This window comes from Bos indicus, chromosome 4 (genome assembly GCF_029378745.1).
Source record: "Bos indicus isolate NIAB-ARS_2022 breed Sahiwal x Tharparkar chromosome 4, NIAB-ARS_B.indTharparkar_mat_pri_1.0, whole genome shotgun sequence".
NCBI lineage: Eukaryota > Metazoa > Chordata > Mammalia > Artiodactyla > Bovidae > Bos > Bos indicus.
In genome coordinates, this window is record NC_091763.1 from 32,116,421 (window position 1) to 32,130,300 (window position 13,880).

Below are 13,880 nucleotides of genomic sequence, written 5' to 3' on the forward strand. Positions count from 1 at the left end.
CCCTCTGTAAAATGCCACTTAATAAAATTGTACAATTAAACAATCTGTTGCTTTTCTTTCTTTGGCAACACTGTTGATAGAGCCTTCTTTCTGCCTGTTTCAGTATGAAGTGTTTGCATTGTAGGTGTAAACTTAAGACACAGTTCTCATCCTGGGACTTCTCTGCCATCCTGGGATGTTCTTTCACTCTTTTCCTAAGTTAGATTTCACTATTTTCCTCAAACGCACGTCTTCCCCTTCCTAAATTCTGTTTGATTGCACATATCCTTAAAAGCTTCCTGAGAAAGAGTATATGATCAGTAAATATTTGGAAATTTGACAAATCACATCTTTATTTTATCATAAAATGTTGAAGGATAGTTAAACTAGGTATAGAATTATGTTGAAAAATCATTTCCAGTTAGAATTTTAAGGCATTTTCCATTGTTTACTAGCTTCCAGTGTTACTTTTGAGAAATCTGATGCCAGTTTATTTAGTATGCCTCCTTGTAAGCATGTAACACTTTATTTTCTTTTAATCCCTGGTATTTTGAAGGGTCACAGTAATGTACCTTGGTTTTCATCTTTTTTTAGTTATCACACTGGCATTCTCTATCTATTCAGCCACAGATTTCTCAGTTCTTTATTGCTGATATTGTGATTTTTTAGGGATTGAGTCTGTGATCTTTTCTTGTCTCTCCTATCCATCTTTGCCTTTTCTATTTTCTTGGAAATAGCCTTTTCTTTTAGCACTTTTATTTCAGTTATTTTGTATTTCTATGAGTTTTATTCTCTTATTTCATGGCTATAATATCTTATTCCAGAGTAGCATCATAATGCCTTTAATATTTTCTTATCTTGCCTGCATTTCCTGTATTGCCTTCCTTTTTTCTTTTTTTCTGTATTGCCTTTGGTTTTTTTTTTTTTCTTTTTGTTGTTGAAAACAAATATTTCATATCATCTGTGAATCATATTTATAAGAGTGTGTTATTATAAAATTGATAATACTATGTATGTGAGTGGTCTTCTCATTTATTGGACTAAACTGTAGGATAATCAGGATAGCCAGACAGTTTTTAAATTGGGGACCCCCAAAGGTCATTATCTGTAGTTATTTGCTCAGGTAGTTGGGTTGGAGGCATTTGGGAACTGAATGGGGGAGCATTTTGACTTGAAGGCTTTCACTTAATCCCTGTTTTCAGTTTACACCGCTTGCTGTGTGATTCCCTGAATCTGGACATCTCTGATTCAGAATCTCCAAAGACCAACCCTTCTGTCTCCTATAGTGGGAAAAGCATAGGTATCTGACTGCAGTAGGGAAAGGAGACCTGGCAATTCAGCGGTCATTTATTTTAGAATTTTAGAGTTCTCTTGATTTCATCCCCACTCCAGCTTTTGGGGTACTCTGTATCATTCCAGGGTTCTGCAGGATCATTTGGCTTGCTTCTCATTGGTGTCTCTTGCCATAACTATTCAGGTTTAACATTCTGTCTGCTAGCTGTCTTCATTAACTGTTTTGGGAGTTGCAAATCTTCTAGCACTATCAGAGGTAGAGTTTGTTTGCTTCTTCTTTCCTCGTTTTTGGAGAGTGGCTTTCAAGAGAGAGGAAAGAAAACGTCTTGAAATGGCAAGTGTAATCTCAAGTTGTTTTTGTATTGATAAATCTTAATCAGTCTTTTCCTTTATATCCAGCTTTAGAAATATGTTTGGAAGGGTCTTTCTTGGTCCAAGATGATTTTTTAAAATTTCCTAAATTTTCCTTTTGTGCATTTATGGATTTCTTTTTTTTTTCCCTTAAGCAACTGAGATTGATTACATATGAAATAATCTCATGCCACCCAGAATAAATAAGAGCCTAGCTTTATTTTCCCTCCTAAATGTTTGGCAAGATTCTAACCCAGTATCATTGTTGAATGATTCATCTTTGCATTGCAGGCAGATATTTTACCATCTGAGCCACCAAGGAAGCCCTTAAATATTGTTGTACTTCATTTAAATTGTTGTGTGTCCCTAGAGAACTTGTAATTTTCTTACATTCTATATTTCTTGAAAAAAATTTTTCAGATATTTTTGTTGTTGCTATTGTGATTGTATTTTTTTTTTCTTTAGTCATTATTGATCATTTTTTTTTTTAAATTTCAGTGGACTTCTTTTTTCTAGGGAAATAATTCATGATCTGCAAATAATGATTTTAGTTTTCTCCCTTAATATTTATACTTTTTTCTTTTGTTATATTGCCTAATTGCATTGAATAAGTTTTTAATTGAATGGTGTTCAATTAACTATGGTGGTGATAAATATTAGCCTTGTCTTTCCCTTACGCTGATGGGAATACCTTTAGTTCTCACCTAGAGCCATGGACCTGGCTTTTGACATTAGTTGGATACATGTGTTGGGGTATATAGGTGGATATGAGTGGAGTAGGTAAGAGATGTCTATAATTAAGAAATTACTTTTGTTTTCCTGAATTTTAAACTTATTTCTAGTGGATACTGATAAAAGTTACTGCTTTTTTCCTGAGAGTTTGAGGATTCTGACATATATTGCTATAGTGCTATTTTAAAATTTAGTATGTGTATTTAAGCTGTACCTAAATCTATAAAGAAGAATGATGCAAACAGCAAATGTTTTTTGTTCTGTATTTTAGTGGTTTTTTTTTTTAACTTCTCAAATGGGACTTAATTTTTTTTAATAGTATTTAAATTTATCCATATTTGTCCATCTCTTTGCACACCATTTCTTCTTTTATCTTAGACCTTCTCCCTATATTCCTGAAGAGCATCCTTTATAAAGTTCATACACTGACAGTCTATTGATTTTAAACTGTTTCAGTTACTGGTTATATAAAAATCTTTTTTTTCTTTTACTCTGTTCTTAAAGGTGAACTGGGCATGTAATTCTAAGTTGAATGTATTTTCTCTCAGTACTTTGAAGATATTCCACCCCACCTCCATCGTTACTGTTGATGTCTCCTGTCAGTGTAGTTGTCATTCTTTGTAGACAATGTGCATTTTTTGCCTGTGGCTTTTTAAAAGGGTTTCTGTTGGTTTTGATGTTTAGCATCAAATATAGCTGGACATTTGTTTGTGTTTATCCTGCTCAGTGTTTGTTCATTTTCCCGAGTCTGAGGAATCCATGTTTTTCATCAAGTTTGGAAAACTCTCAGCCATTTTCTCTTCCAATAGTGTCAACTTCTTCGGGAATTTTAATTAAAAAGGTTGTCAGTTCTCCACTCCATAATTTCTAAGCTTTTCGTTGCACTTGGGGTGATTTCTTCAAATCTATATTCCAGTTCACTAGTTCTCCTTTCATGTGTTTCTTTTCTGGTTGGCTGAGCGGTGTCTTCATTGCTGTGGGCAGGCTTTCTGTAGGTGTGATGAACAAGGACTACCCTAGTTGTAGCACATGGGCTTCTCATTGTGGTGGCATCTCTTGCTGCAGAGCACAGGCTTTAGGCACCCACCTGATTATTAAATAGTATCACTTTCCCTTGATTTGGAAGTAAAGTAAAATTTCTGTTAGACTTATCCCATGGCTACTAGTTAATAATATTACGGTTTTAGGGTAAGTTGACCCAATACTGTCCCCTAGTTTGGGAAAGTATTATGATATATCCATACAGTGGAATGCTCTATATTTACTAAAAATATCTGAGATAAATATCTAATAATAAACATTTTTCGTGAGTGGCAATAGCATAAGACAGTGCATGGTATAATACCTTTTGGTTCTAGTTATGGTGTCGAGGGGAAAAAAGGGTATGAATCAAGAACATATCCCTTAAGGGGTGATGGGACAAGAACTGGAAAAGGAGAGTTCACCCAAGCTGCTGTCTTTGAAACCAAGGTGTAGGGAGTTTAAAGAAGTAGATCATAGGTAGTCCCTAGTTTCTTTAAATACAGGGAGGTGAAAGAAAATCAAGACCAAGAAGACACCTTTAGATTCGTGCTTTCATTATGTGGATTTCGTACATGTTAATATCGGATTTTTTGTTATACCCCTATTTGCATGCTGTGTCCTATTTCTGGTTTCACTGGGTGGAGACTTGCATCTGTTTATTCACACATGGAGTAAGCTGTTGAAGATAAACTAGCCAGTCTAAATAAAGTATAGTGCTTAGTTCTTATGTGGATTCTGAATTGACTTAGAATATTGGCATTATTCCAGAAATCCAGCCAAGTGTGGGGTTAGGCTCTTGAGCAGGAATCTTTGCTACATTTTCTTTTTTTCTTTGTTTTGTCTTGTTCTAATAAAGAACAGTTCTAAAATTCCTTGACTAGGCACATGCAGCTTTGAAGCCTGAATAAAGCTCAGTGGAGAGAAGGCCTCCCTTCCTCAGACTGTCAGTTACCTTCCTACCATCTGACCTAGAGGCTGCCTTCTGAGCGTAGAAGAAAAACAGAAAAGATGATAGGAATGTAGACTAAAACTAAACTGAGAGAATTTACAACTAAAGAAAATGAGTCCTAAAATGAAGATCATAGTCAAAGCCACCACAAAGGGTCAGACCAAGTTCTTACTCAGAATCTTCAAATGACAGTACCTGCCTCTCAAAGGACTAACTCCCAAAGGAATCAGCCTAAGGAGCAAGGGGCTTCTCAGGGAAAGGTCCCAGAGAACTTGTCCTCATCCCTGTCCTGGGAGAGAAACAGCCCCTCAGTGAAGGAGCCACAGTCTGTGCTTCCTCCAGGGGTGGACACAGTTGGCCAGAGTTGGCAACTGTTGTACAGTTGCACCCATGGCCTGTTGTCTGGAACCTTCCCCTCCTGAATCTCTCCTTCCCTACTGCCTATGTTCTGTTGTTGGGAGAACTGTGTTCATAGATTCCGCAGGACACATCTGCCCTGTGTGAAGCCCTCCTAGAGCAGTGGCTCTCAAACCCCGTAAGATCTGTTCTGGAGTAGCATTCAATAATTGGGATTTCTAACAAGTTTCCAAGTGATGCTGCTAGTCAGGGAGCTACACTTTTAAGAACTACAGTCTTACAGCTAGAGTGGGAGAGGAGGGGATGAGGAAAAGTGGTTTTTCACAGTTGTAAAGGATTGTGAAAAAACAAATCAAAAATATATGACAGAAACCAAATGTGACTTACAGAGCCCAGAATATTTGCTGTCTGGCCCTCTGGAGCAGGTTTGCGGACCCCTGACTGAGAGTAGGCATCTGAGTCTTGGCTGCTGAGTGTGCCAGCTGTTCTAATGCACAGTGCATCTACTAATGCTCTAAAGTGGAAAGAAATGCTAGAAATATTGATACTGATTTTCATTCATTCACAACCTGTTATCCAAAACGGTCTTCTCTCTATACTCCTCTTATAAAAGCCCAACACAGCATCATGAACAGAAGTGTTTTCTGGATGTATTGAAAATTGCTTACATTATTTTATTTTTGGACCAGTAATACTGTACATCATACACAGTTCAAGGGTAGATAGTGAAAAGTCTCACTGGAGGTAACCATTATTATCTAGTATATCCTTCTAAAAGAAGTCTTGAGTCTGTGCATACACAGTCATTTATTGACACATGCTTGTATAAATTATGTATAAATATATATAAATAAAGATATAAATTTTTAAAATAAAGTCACACTCTGTGTACTCTTCTATGTCTTTCTTTCTCCCTTGCCTGCCTTCCTGTCAGCTTGTGGGATCTTGGTTCCCCAACCAGGGAATTTTCCCATCTTGCTTTTTTTCATTCCACATTATTTCTTGGAATTCATCCTGTGTGTACATATTACCCTTCCTTGTTCATCTCAATAACCATATTTAGTGTTCTATTGTGTGGATAACCATAATTTTTAACCACTTCCCTGACAGTGAACTTTAGGTTGATAAAATCCTAAAGGGGGAAATTTCTGGCTAAAAGGTATGAAATAATAATTTCACAGATAATTTGCACTCATCAACGTCTCCACCAGGAGTGTAGGAGACTGCTGCTTCCTTTATCATACCGTGTTCTAGATAGTTTGATCTTGTGCAGTCTGATGTATGAGAAACTTTGATTTTAATTTGTATTTCTCTGACTAGAGCACATGAGCATCTTTTCATATGTTTCAGAGTTATTTGTAATTAGTTCTTTTTCTATGAACTTTGTTCAGATACATGATCTAACTTTCTGTTATTTGATCATCTGAATATTATTGAGTATCTTTTATATGTCTTTTATATGATTTATAAATTCTTTTCTAGTTTGTCATTGTCTCTTTCGTTTAACATTTACTTATTTTTTTGACTGCACTGGGTCTTATTTGCTGCATGTGGGATCTAGTTCCCAGATGAGGAATCAAACCTGGTCCCTCTGCATTGGGAGTACAGTCCTAGCCACTAGACCACCAGGGAAATCCTGTCATTGTCTTTTGATTTTTTATTTTTTCTTTTTGCCATAAAATAATTTAAGTTAAAATTTTATGTAGTTCTAATTTTTTTTTTTTTTAGGTTCTGTGTTATTTGTCTTTTCTTAGGCTTCCTTGGTAGCTCAGATGGTAAAGTGTCTGCCTGCAATGCAGGAGACCTGGGTTCATTCCCTGGGTTGGGAAGATCCCCTGGAGAAGGAAATGGCAACCCAGTCCAGTACTCTTGCCTGGAAAATCCCATGGACAGAAGAGCCTCGTAGGTTACAGTCCATGGGGTTGCAAAGAGTCGGACACGATTGAGTGGCTTCACTTTAACTTTCAGGCTTCCTCATTCTGGGCCTATATTTTTTTTAACTTTAACTGTTTTTCTTTAGTTCATTTATAAGGCTTTAAAACATTTAAAAATATTCTATTGATTTGGAATTTGCTTTAGAGTAAAATATGAAGTTAGGTATTTTCTTCATATCACTGTCTATCATCATTTATTGAATAATCTACTTTTCCCACATTGATTTGAAATGACATCTTAAAAGTTTTTAATTGTTGAATGTCCCTTGACTTGGCAAAATTAAGTAATTGCTGAAAGATTTTAGATCACAATAGTTATGAATCCTCATTGCATTTTAGGATCATCTAAGCAGTAAGTACTTCTCCAAGTTTTATGTGCATCTGAGTTACTTTCGGATTTTGTTAAATATGCAGATTCTAATTCAGTAGCTCTGGGATTCGGATTTCTAACAAGTTCCCAGGTAATGAAGTTGCTGATCTTTTAACCACATATACGGAGAAGGCAACGGCACCCCACTCCAGTACTCCTGCCTGGAAAATCCCATGGATGGAGGAGCCTGGTAGGCTGCTGTCTATGGGGTCATACAGAGTCAGACACGACTGAAGTGACTTAGCAGCAAGGGGCAGTACCGGTGCTTCCACCCTTTCACCAGAGGTTTCGATTTAACTCTGCTGAGGTAGGCCCCAGCGATAGTTTCTGAGATTTTCTAGGTGACTCTAATGTACAGTGAAGATTGAGAACTGCTGGGTTAGGAGATCTGAATTTCAATAATTAATATTATGGCTGCTGTTGCTTGAAAAGCCAGATGATTCACTGATATTTACTAAGTGGGTAGGACAATCTTAGCATTAAGGTGATGATGGAGAATGATAAATTGATTAGCACTCAGATTATTATACATTTCTCCTGCCTCATTCCCCCTCACTCTTTCCATAAATGTTAGAGAGATGATAGGAAAAAAAAATGGTTACAGAAATAAGAGCACTGTTTTGTTTGTTTCCTTTTCAAAGTAAGTATTAAAGTGCCTGAAGTTCTTGAAGAGTTGTCATGTATTTTTCTATAGGTGGCATGAGGTATCATCTCCTTTCTCCAGAGGATCGAGAAGAACTGGTAGAAGGCACAAGGCCCAGAAGGAAGAAACATGACTACCGCATAGCCCTGTTTGGAGGCTCCCAACCACAGTCTTGTAGATATTTTAACCCAAAGGTAACTAACTTTTATCCTTGTTTTTGTTTCTAAAAGCACTGAGCAGATAGACTGGCACCTACCAGGGATAGTAATGACTCAGAGATGTTATAATTTATGGTGTTCTTTCATAGATCTTATAAGATACAGAGTTATATCTCATTTTACAAATAAGGAAACTGAGGCTTAGTCAGATTTCAAATGTCTCTGTGACTGCTCTGGAGTGCTACATAGTAACCATTATCAAAGAAAAGGGAAAGCAGTTCTTCTAATTTGTTGGGAACTCCTTGCATTCATCTCAACTCCTTGCTTTACTTATGTGCCATTTTCAATGAAAATCTGCTTCTGGAGCTATGGGTTTTTTTTTTCCCCTTTAGTAATTATGTTTGAATATAAAATAATACAGTCTTTCTAGAAAATGTGAAAAATGTAGACCATCATGAGGAAAAAGATAAAATTACCTTTCCCCAACCATCTAGATATTATTCCAATTTTAATGTGTTTTACATTATGCCATTTGGGCAGCAGAGTTTGAGTCATAGGTCTAGGAACACAATTTTTAAAAATAGATTATGAGAAAGTCCATTCATATTTCTACCTCTTGTTTCTTAGACCTGTGATTTTTGGCTATTGGAGAGATAATACTATATTTTGCTATTGCTACATATACTGGCCAAGCAGAACACATAATACCATTATCCTAAAAAGATAGCACCTGACCTTGCAAGATGGTACCCATAACTGATGTTGAGTCTCAGCACTTAACGATCTCTTTCATCATCTTATAGGCCCATTTTTTTGTCGATGATAGATACCTGGATGAGTCCAGAGCATCCTTTTTACATCAGGATACTTCTGATACTACTTTCTCTGAGAAGTGGGTCCTTGGAGGCTTTCTATATAATACGATAGTGGTGATACACATAGGGTAGTGTTGTCAAGAGTGCAAAAGACAGCGTGGGCCAGTCCAAATCCAGAATAAATATCAATTCCAATGAGGACGGAGCTTTGTCCCTTCAATAATGGGACGGTTCCAGTGTAGTTAGCATGGCATTAGGTAACTAACTGGTTCCCTCAAGGTATGATAACAAATCAGCTTCTTAGAATCGGTCAGTATTGCCCACAAAGTGGGTGCTAGCCAGTAGTGGATAGCCACGTAGGCTTCAGGTAAGGAAGGGCCATTAGCTGTTTTTTTTGTTGTTTTTTTCCTGACTTTTTATTTTATATTGGAGTATAGCTGATTAACAATGTTGTGACATTTTCAGGTGAACAGCAAAGGGACTCAGCCATACATATACATGTATCCATTCTCATAAAGGCTCACTAACTTCTGTAGCCACTGACTTATGTAGATAATGCATGCATCTATCACTGCACTGTAGTCACTCAAGCCCACTGAGCAAGCATCACACTGGGGAGGAAAGATGCAGACACAGTCCTAACCACATGATTACTGAGACTTTGCTGCAGCTGTGGGCACTCCAGTAAGAATTCATGTGGGACTCAAATTTGTTTCCTTTTGGGAGAACGGGGTGGGACGGGCTTCTACATTATCCTTTCTCAAATCTCCTTGTCAGCATTTTTTTCATTTTTGCTTATTTCAGGTGTAACCATCTGGGTAAACCATTAGTCACTGTCTGACATTTGATAAAAAACTGACCTGAGGCTTCCTCTACTGAATGACATAATGAACAATTAAAGGAACTGCTTGAAAATCTGCCATATCAGGATATGTCTTTTCTGTATTATGCCTCAGTACCATTCCTGAAGGGACTATAATGCTTAAGCTAGTACTTTTGGCTAGTACTGTCACAGATGAACCAAGCTCAGGTCTCTCAAATTTGTCAGCTGATGTGGAAAGACCACCTCCAAGAAGACATAACCCTGGGTGAGGGAGAAGCCTACTGAGGAAGGGTTGTGATTATCCCATTTGGATGTTCTGTGCCTTTGAGACCTCCAAAAGCCCAGTTCTGTGTCTAAATACTAGATCATGGATCGAAACCATGCTATTGGTGATGTGGTAGGTCAGGTAACACTATTCAAAATGGGTTAACGATATGCTCACCTGGTTTCCCTTGGTGTCAGACATTTGCTGTCTGTCAGACCCTAGTGGCCAGCCAGGAGCTATTTCCTGAAAAAATGGTACCTGCCTAAAGTAGGTTGGCCCTGCTCTAGAATCCCAGGGGTGTGCTCTGTGGTCATATTGGGACATGCCTCAAGTTATAAGCAGCAACTCAATGCCCTAGGGTCACAGGCTAGCCTGAGCAGCTGAGCTGTACTTTTTCACCTGTCCCACTTAGAAAGCTGCTCCAGGTTCTGCTCACAACTGGCAGCTTTTTGGTTTGCCCAGTTAGAGTGTAAATGTAGGACACCCAAACACAGGATATGTGTCATCTGTAAAGTGTTAGAAGATGCTTGGGGCAACAAGCTGTCCTTCATTTCCAAGAGGTTATACCAACATGATATAGATCAGGGCTTGGCTAACTTTTTCTAAAAGAGATAATAAACACTTGAATTTTATAGTCTACATATTCTTTGCTATAACTGCTCAACCTGATGCTGTAGCCAGAAAGCAGCCATAAATAATACATTAAAACATGGGTATGGCTGCATTCCAATCAAACTTTATTTATAGAAACAGTCAGTTGGTTGGATTTAGCCTGCAGTTTGCCAACCCTTGCTGCAGACCTGTGGACATCTAGGAACTCTGTTGCGAGCAACACCATACTTTAGGATAACTTTTGTTTTGAGAAACACTTGTCTTCCCAAGACATGTGGGATCCCTTCTATTTTCCGTTCATTTCTGTTTCCAGAACTGATCAGTGTTATAGGCATCCACATAGGAGACCTTTGGCAAGGTGAGATAGACCAGGGCTCCTGCAGCTGAGATCATAGCATAGAGTTAGTCTAGAGATCTTGAAGTCAGACTATGAAATAACTTTATCTTTTCTGTCAGTTGAAAAGAAATTCCATCTAATGATCTTGGGTAGATAGTAACAGAAATACACACTAGCCAGAGTGTAAGCTATAAACCAGGTTTTAGTGGTTGCTTCAGTCTGGTCCAGTGAGGAGACCGGAACCTGGCCCTGATGCAACAATCAAGAGTCACCAGTCAGTTCAGCTGCTCAGTCGTGTCTGACTCTTTGCGACCCCATGGACTGCAGCACGCCAGTCTTCCCTGTCCACCAACTACTGGAGTCTGCTCAAACTCATGTTCATTGAGTCGGTGATGCCATCTAACCATCTCATCCTCCGTCGTTCCCTTCTCCTCCCACCTTCAATCTTTCCCAGCATCAGGGTCTTTTCCAATGAGTCAGTTCTTTGCATCAGGTGGCCAAAGTATTGGAGTTTCAGCTTCAGCATCAGTTCTTCCCATGAATACTCAGGACTGATTTCCTTTAGGATGGACTGGTTGGATCTCCTTGCAGTCCAAGGGACTCTCAAGAGTCTTCTCCAACACCACAGTTCAAAAGCATCAATTCTTCAGCGCTCAGCTTTCTTTATAGTCCAACTCTCAGATCCATACATGACTATTGGAAAAACCATAGCTTTGACTAGATAGATCTTTGTCAGCAAAGTAATGTCTCTGCTTTTTAATATGCTGTCTAGGTTGGTCATAGCTTTTCTTCCAAGGAGCAAGCATCTTTTAATTTCATGGCTGCAGTCACCATCTGCAGTGATTTTGCCGCCCCCAAAAATAGTCTGTCACTGTTTCCATTGTTTCCCCATCTATTTGCCATGAAGTGATGGGACCGGATGCCATGATTTTGGTTTTTTGAATGTTGAATTTTAAACCAGCTTTTTCACTCTCCTCTTTCACTTTCATCAAGAGGCTCTTTAGTTCTTCTTCACTTTCTGCCATAACCCACAGAAGATATATGCTGCCAGATACCAAAAAGACCTCCAGGGAAGGAGTGGCAGGTTAGTTTGGTTAAATATCATTATATTTAGACTGTCCCTGTGACTGGCTTTTGGGTCATATATCTACAGTCAGAATATAGGCTGATTTTTTTTTTACCTGAAGACATTTAGTTTCCTTCCTTAGTAGAAGACTGAGTGAATGGCAGGTACCATAAAGCTTGATGGCCTGTGCAACACAGTGCAGTAAGCACAATGTCAGTGTGCTTAACAGGTTGATACACCTACACATCTATTTCATACAAGTAATGTTAAGACTGTTGACATTTCAGTGGCTATTTAATTTCATTGCTTTTTAATTTTTCAGGATCCTTCTGAGTCAGGAGCAGGAAACTTATCAGTTCTTTTTTTCCCCAAGAAAAATCTAAAGTCACAGGAGCTTAAATTATAATTCTATGAACCACAGCTTTCAGGTGTTGATGATAGTTACACCCTCCTAACTTTGGTGTCGATTTTGACAGTTAAAAACCCAATTAAAGTATATTTTGGTAAATACTTTATCTTTTAGTAGATGTCTGTTTTGATGTACAGAGGTACAAGGAGAATACTGATTTCACTTGGGAGACAGCATTGTTTTTAGAGTAAGGCAAATATGGAATGACTACTAGCACTTGTTTCTGGCCTGTAGTTGTAACAATTTCCTTGATTCTTTTTTTTTTTTTTTTATTGAACAGTTGAAAAAAGATGAGTGTGCTGCACAAGCCTGGAAATGAGACTGTAACTTCAGAAATCTCATTTGATGTCTTGCTTTGCTCTTATAAATGGCACATACTTGGTGCTCTTCTGTATACTCAATCACAAGTTCTTAGATTTATAGTGGAAATATTTAAATAATTGAGGATATAACTACCAATAAAAACATTCTTATTCCATCAATTATTACTCATTTCCTAATGTTAACACTGTTAGCACCCCCATTATAATATTTATTAAATATTTCTGTTGGAAGTTCCACCCTCTCCTTTCTTTTTACTAAAACTACATCTTAAAAATTTTCACCATTTACTCTTATTTAATATTTTGATATAAGTTGATTATTATTTCTAATATTAAAAGTCGGGAGGCTGATTTCTCTAAGTTATTATTTACCTTGAATCTCCAAAGTGAACATTATTTCATTTTCCATTTCAAGTAGACTGCTTAATAATAAATACTGTATAGGAATTGTTTTAAAATTCTTGAATTTAATATTTTCAGAGATGTTAAAATGGTTTTAACTATCCTTAATGGAACCCATTGATATGTGTCCTATACCTGTCCCAAATGATTATTTTCACTGAATTGATCTCCTTCAAAGAGACAATTTAAGCAGTACTACTTAATTGAATTATCTAGAATTAAGCAGTATCCCTATAAAGTGTTGTCTTTAGATATTCCTTGGATATCACTCATGAGAAGCAGCAAATATTTATATTAATTGCTGATTGAAAGATGATAAGAAAAAATATTTTTTTTCTAGTAGATAAGTAGATAAAGTAGTAGAAATCTTGGGTTGCTATATATTGAATTGAAATGATACTGTTCTTGTCATCCTTTGAGAATTCTGCTGAGTCTCCTCTTCCCCTTCCCCACTGTCCCTGTTGATATTTATCAAGTGTTTAATGATTATTGAAGAGTTATTTGTCTGAATCCAGTGCTCTGTTCTCAGAATTTGTGTTCTCAATTGTAGCATGGGAATGTTTTATAATACTGATGCCAAAATAAAAGTTGACTTAATTGACCAGATTATTTGGACTATTCCTGTCAGTGAAATGATAAGCTTTGAGGGCTTAAAACTTTGTAGGGGTCTTGGCTCACCACTTTCACATGGTGGAGACAGAGACTCTGCCTCAGAGAAAAAGGGATTCTGCATAAGACCCTGCTAAAACCAGACAAGGAGTAAGAACAACACGGTGAGGACCAGGTCTGGTTGCAGAGGCAGAAAACCAATGGTGCCATGTTTTACAGAATCATCAGATTCAAAAGGTTTATGCTGTGTATCTTTTTCTTTTGGCTTTCACCGCACAGCTTGTGGGACTTTTAGTTCCCCTACCAGGACCCTCGGCAATGAGAGAATGGAGTCCTAACACTGGACCACCAGAGAATTGCCTCTAAGTACCTTTTCCTGCTCACAACTCTGAAGTAGACTCATCACTGAGCTTAGTGTCTGGCCCAATGC

General features: G+C 37.7%; 2 protein-coding genes across 6 annotated transcripts in view; one reads left to right on the plus strand and one right to left on the minus strand.

Moving 5' to 3' along the window:
* The window catches only part of HYCC1 (hyccin PI4KA lipid kinase complex subunit 1), a 214,983-nt gene that overhangs the window by 177,724 nt on the left and 23,379 nt on the right, over positions 1-13,880 (minus strand). The gene's annotated exons all lie outside the window — the stretch shown is intronic.
* Positions 1-13,880, plus strand: part of KLHL7 (kelch like family member 7) — a 55,767-nt gene that overhangs the window by 23,771 nt on the left and 18,116 nt on the right. For all 4 annotated transcript variants that reach the window (XM_019958537.2, XM_019958536.2, XM_019958538.2 and 1 more), the window contains one exon: positions 7,683-7,825. In XM_019958537.2, the coding sequence (XP_019814096.1) occupies positions 7,683-7,825 (143 nt within the window). The remainder of the gene's footprint in view (positions 1-7,682; positions 7,826-13,880) is intronic.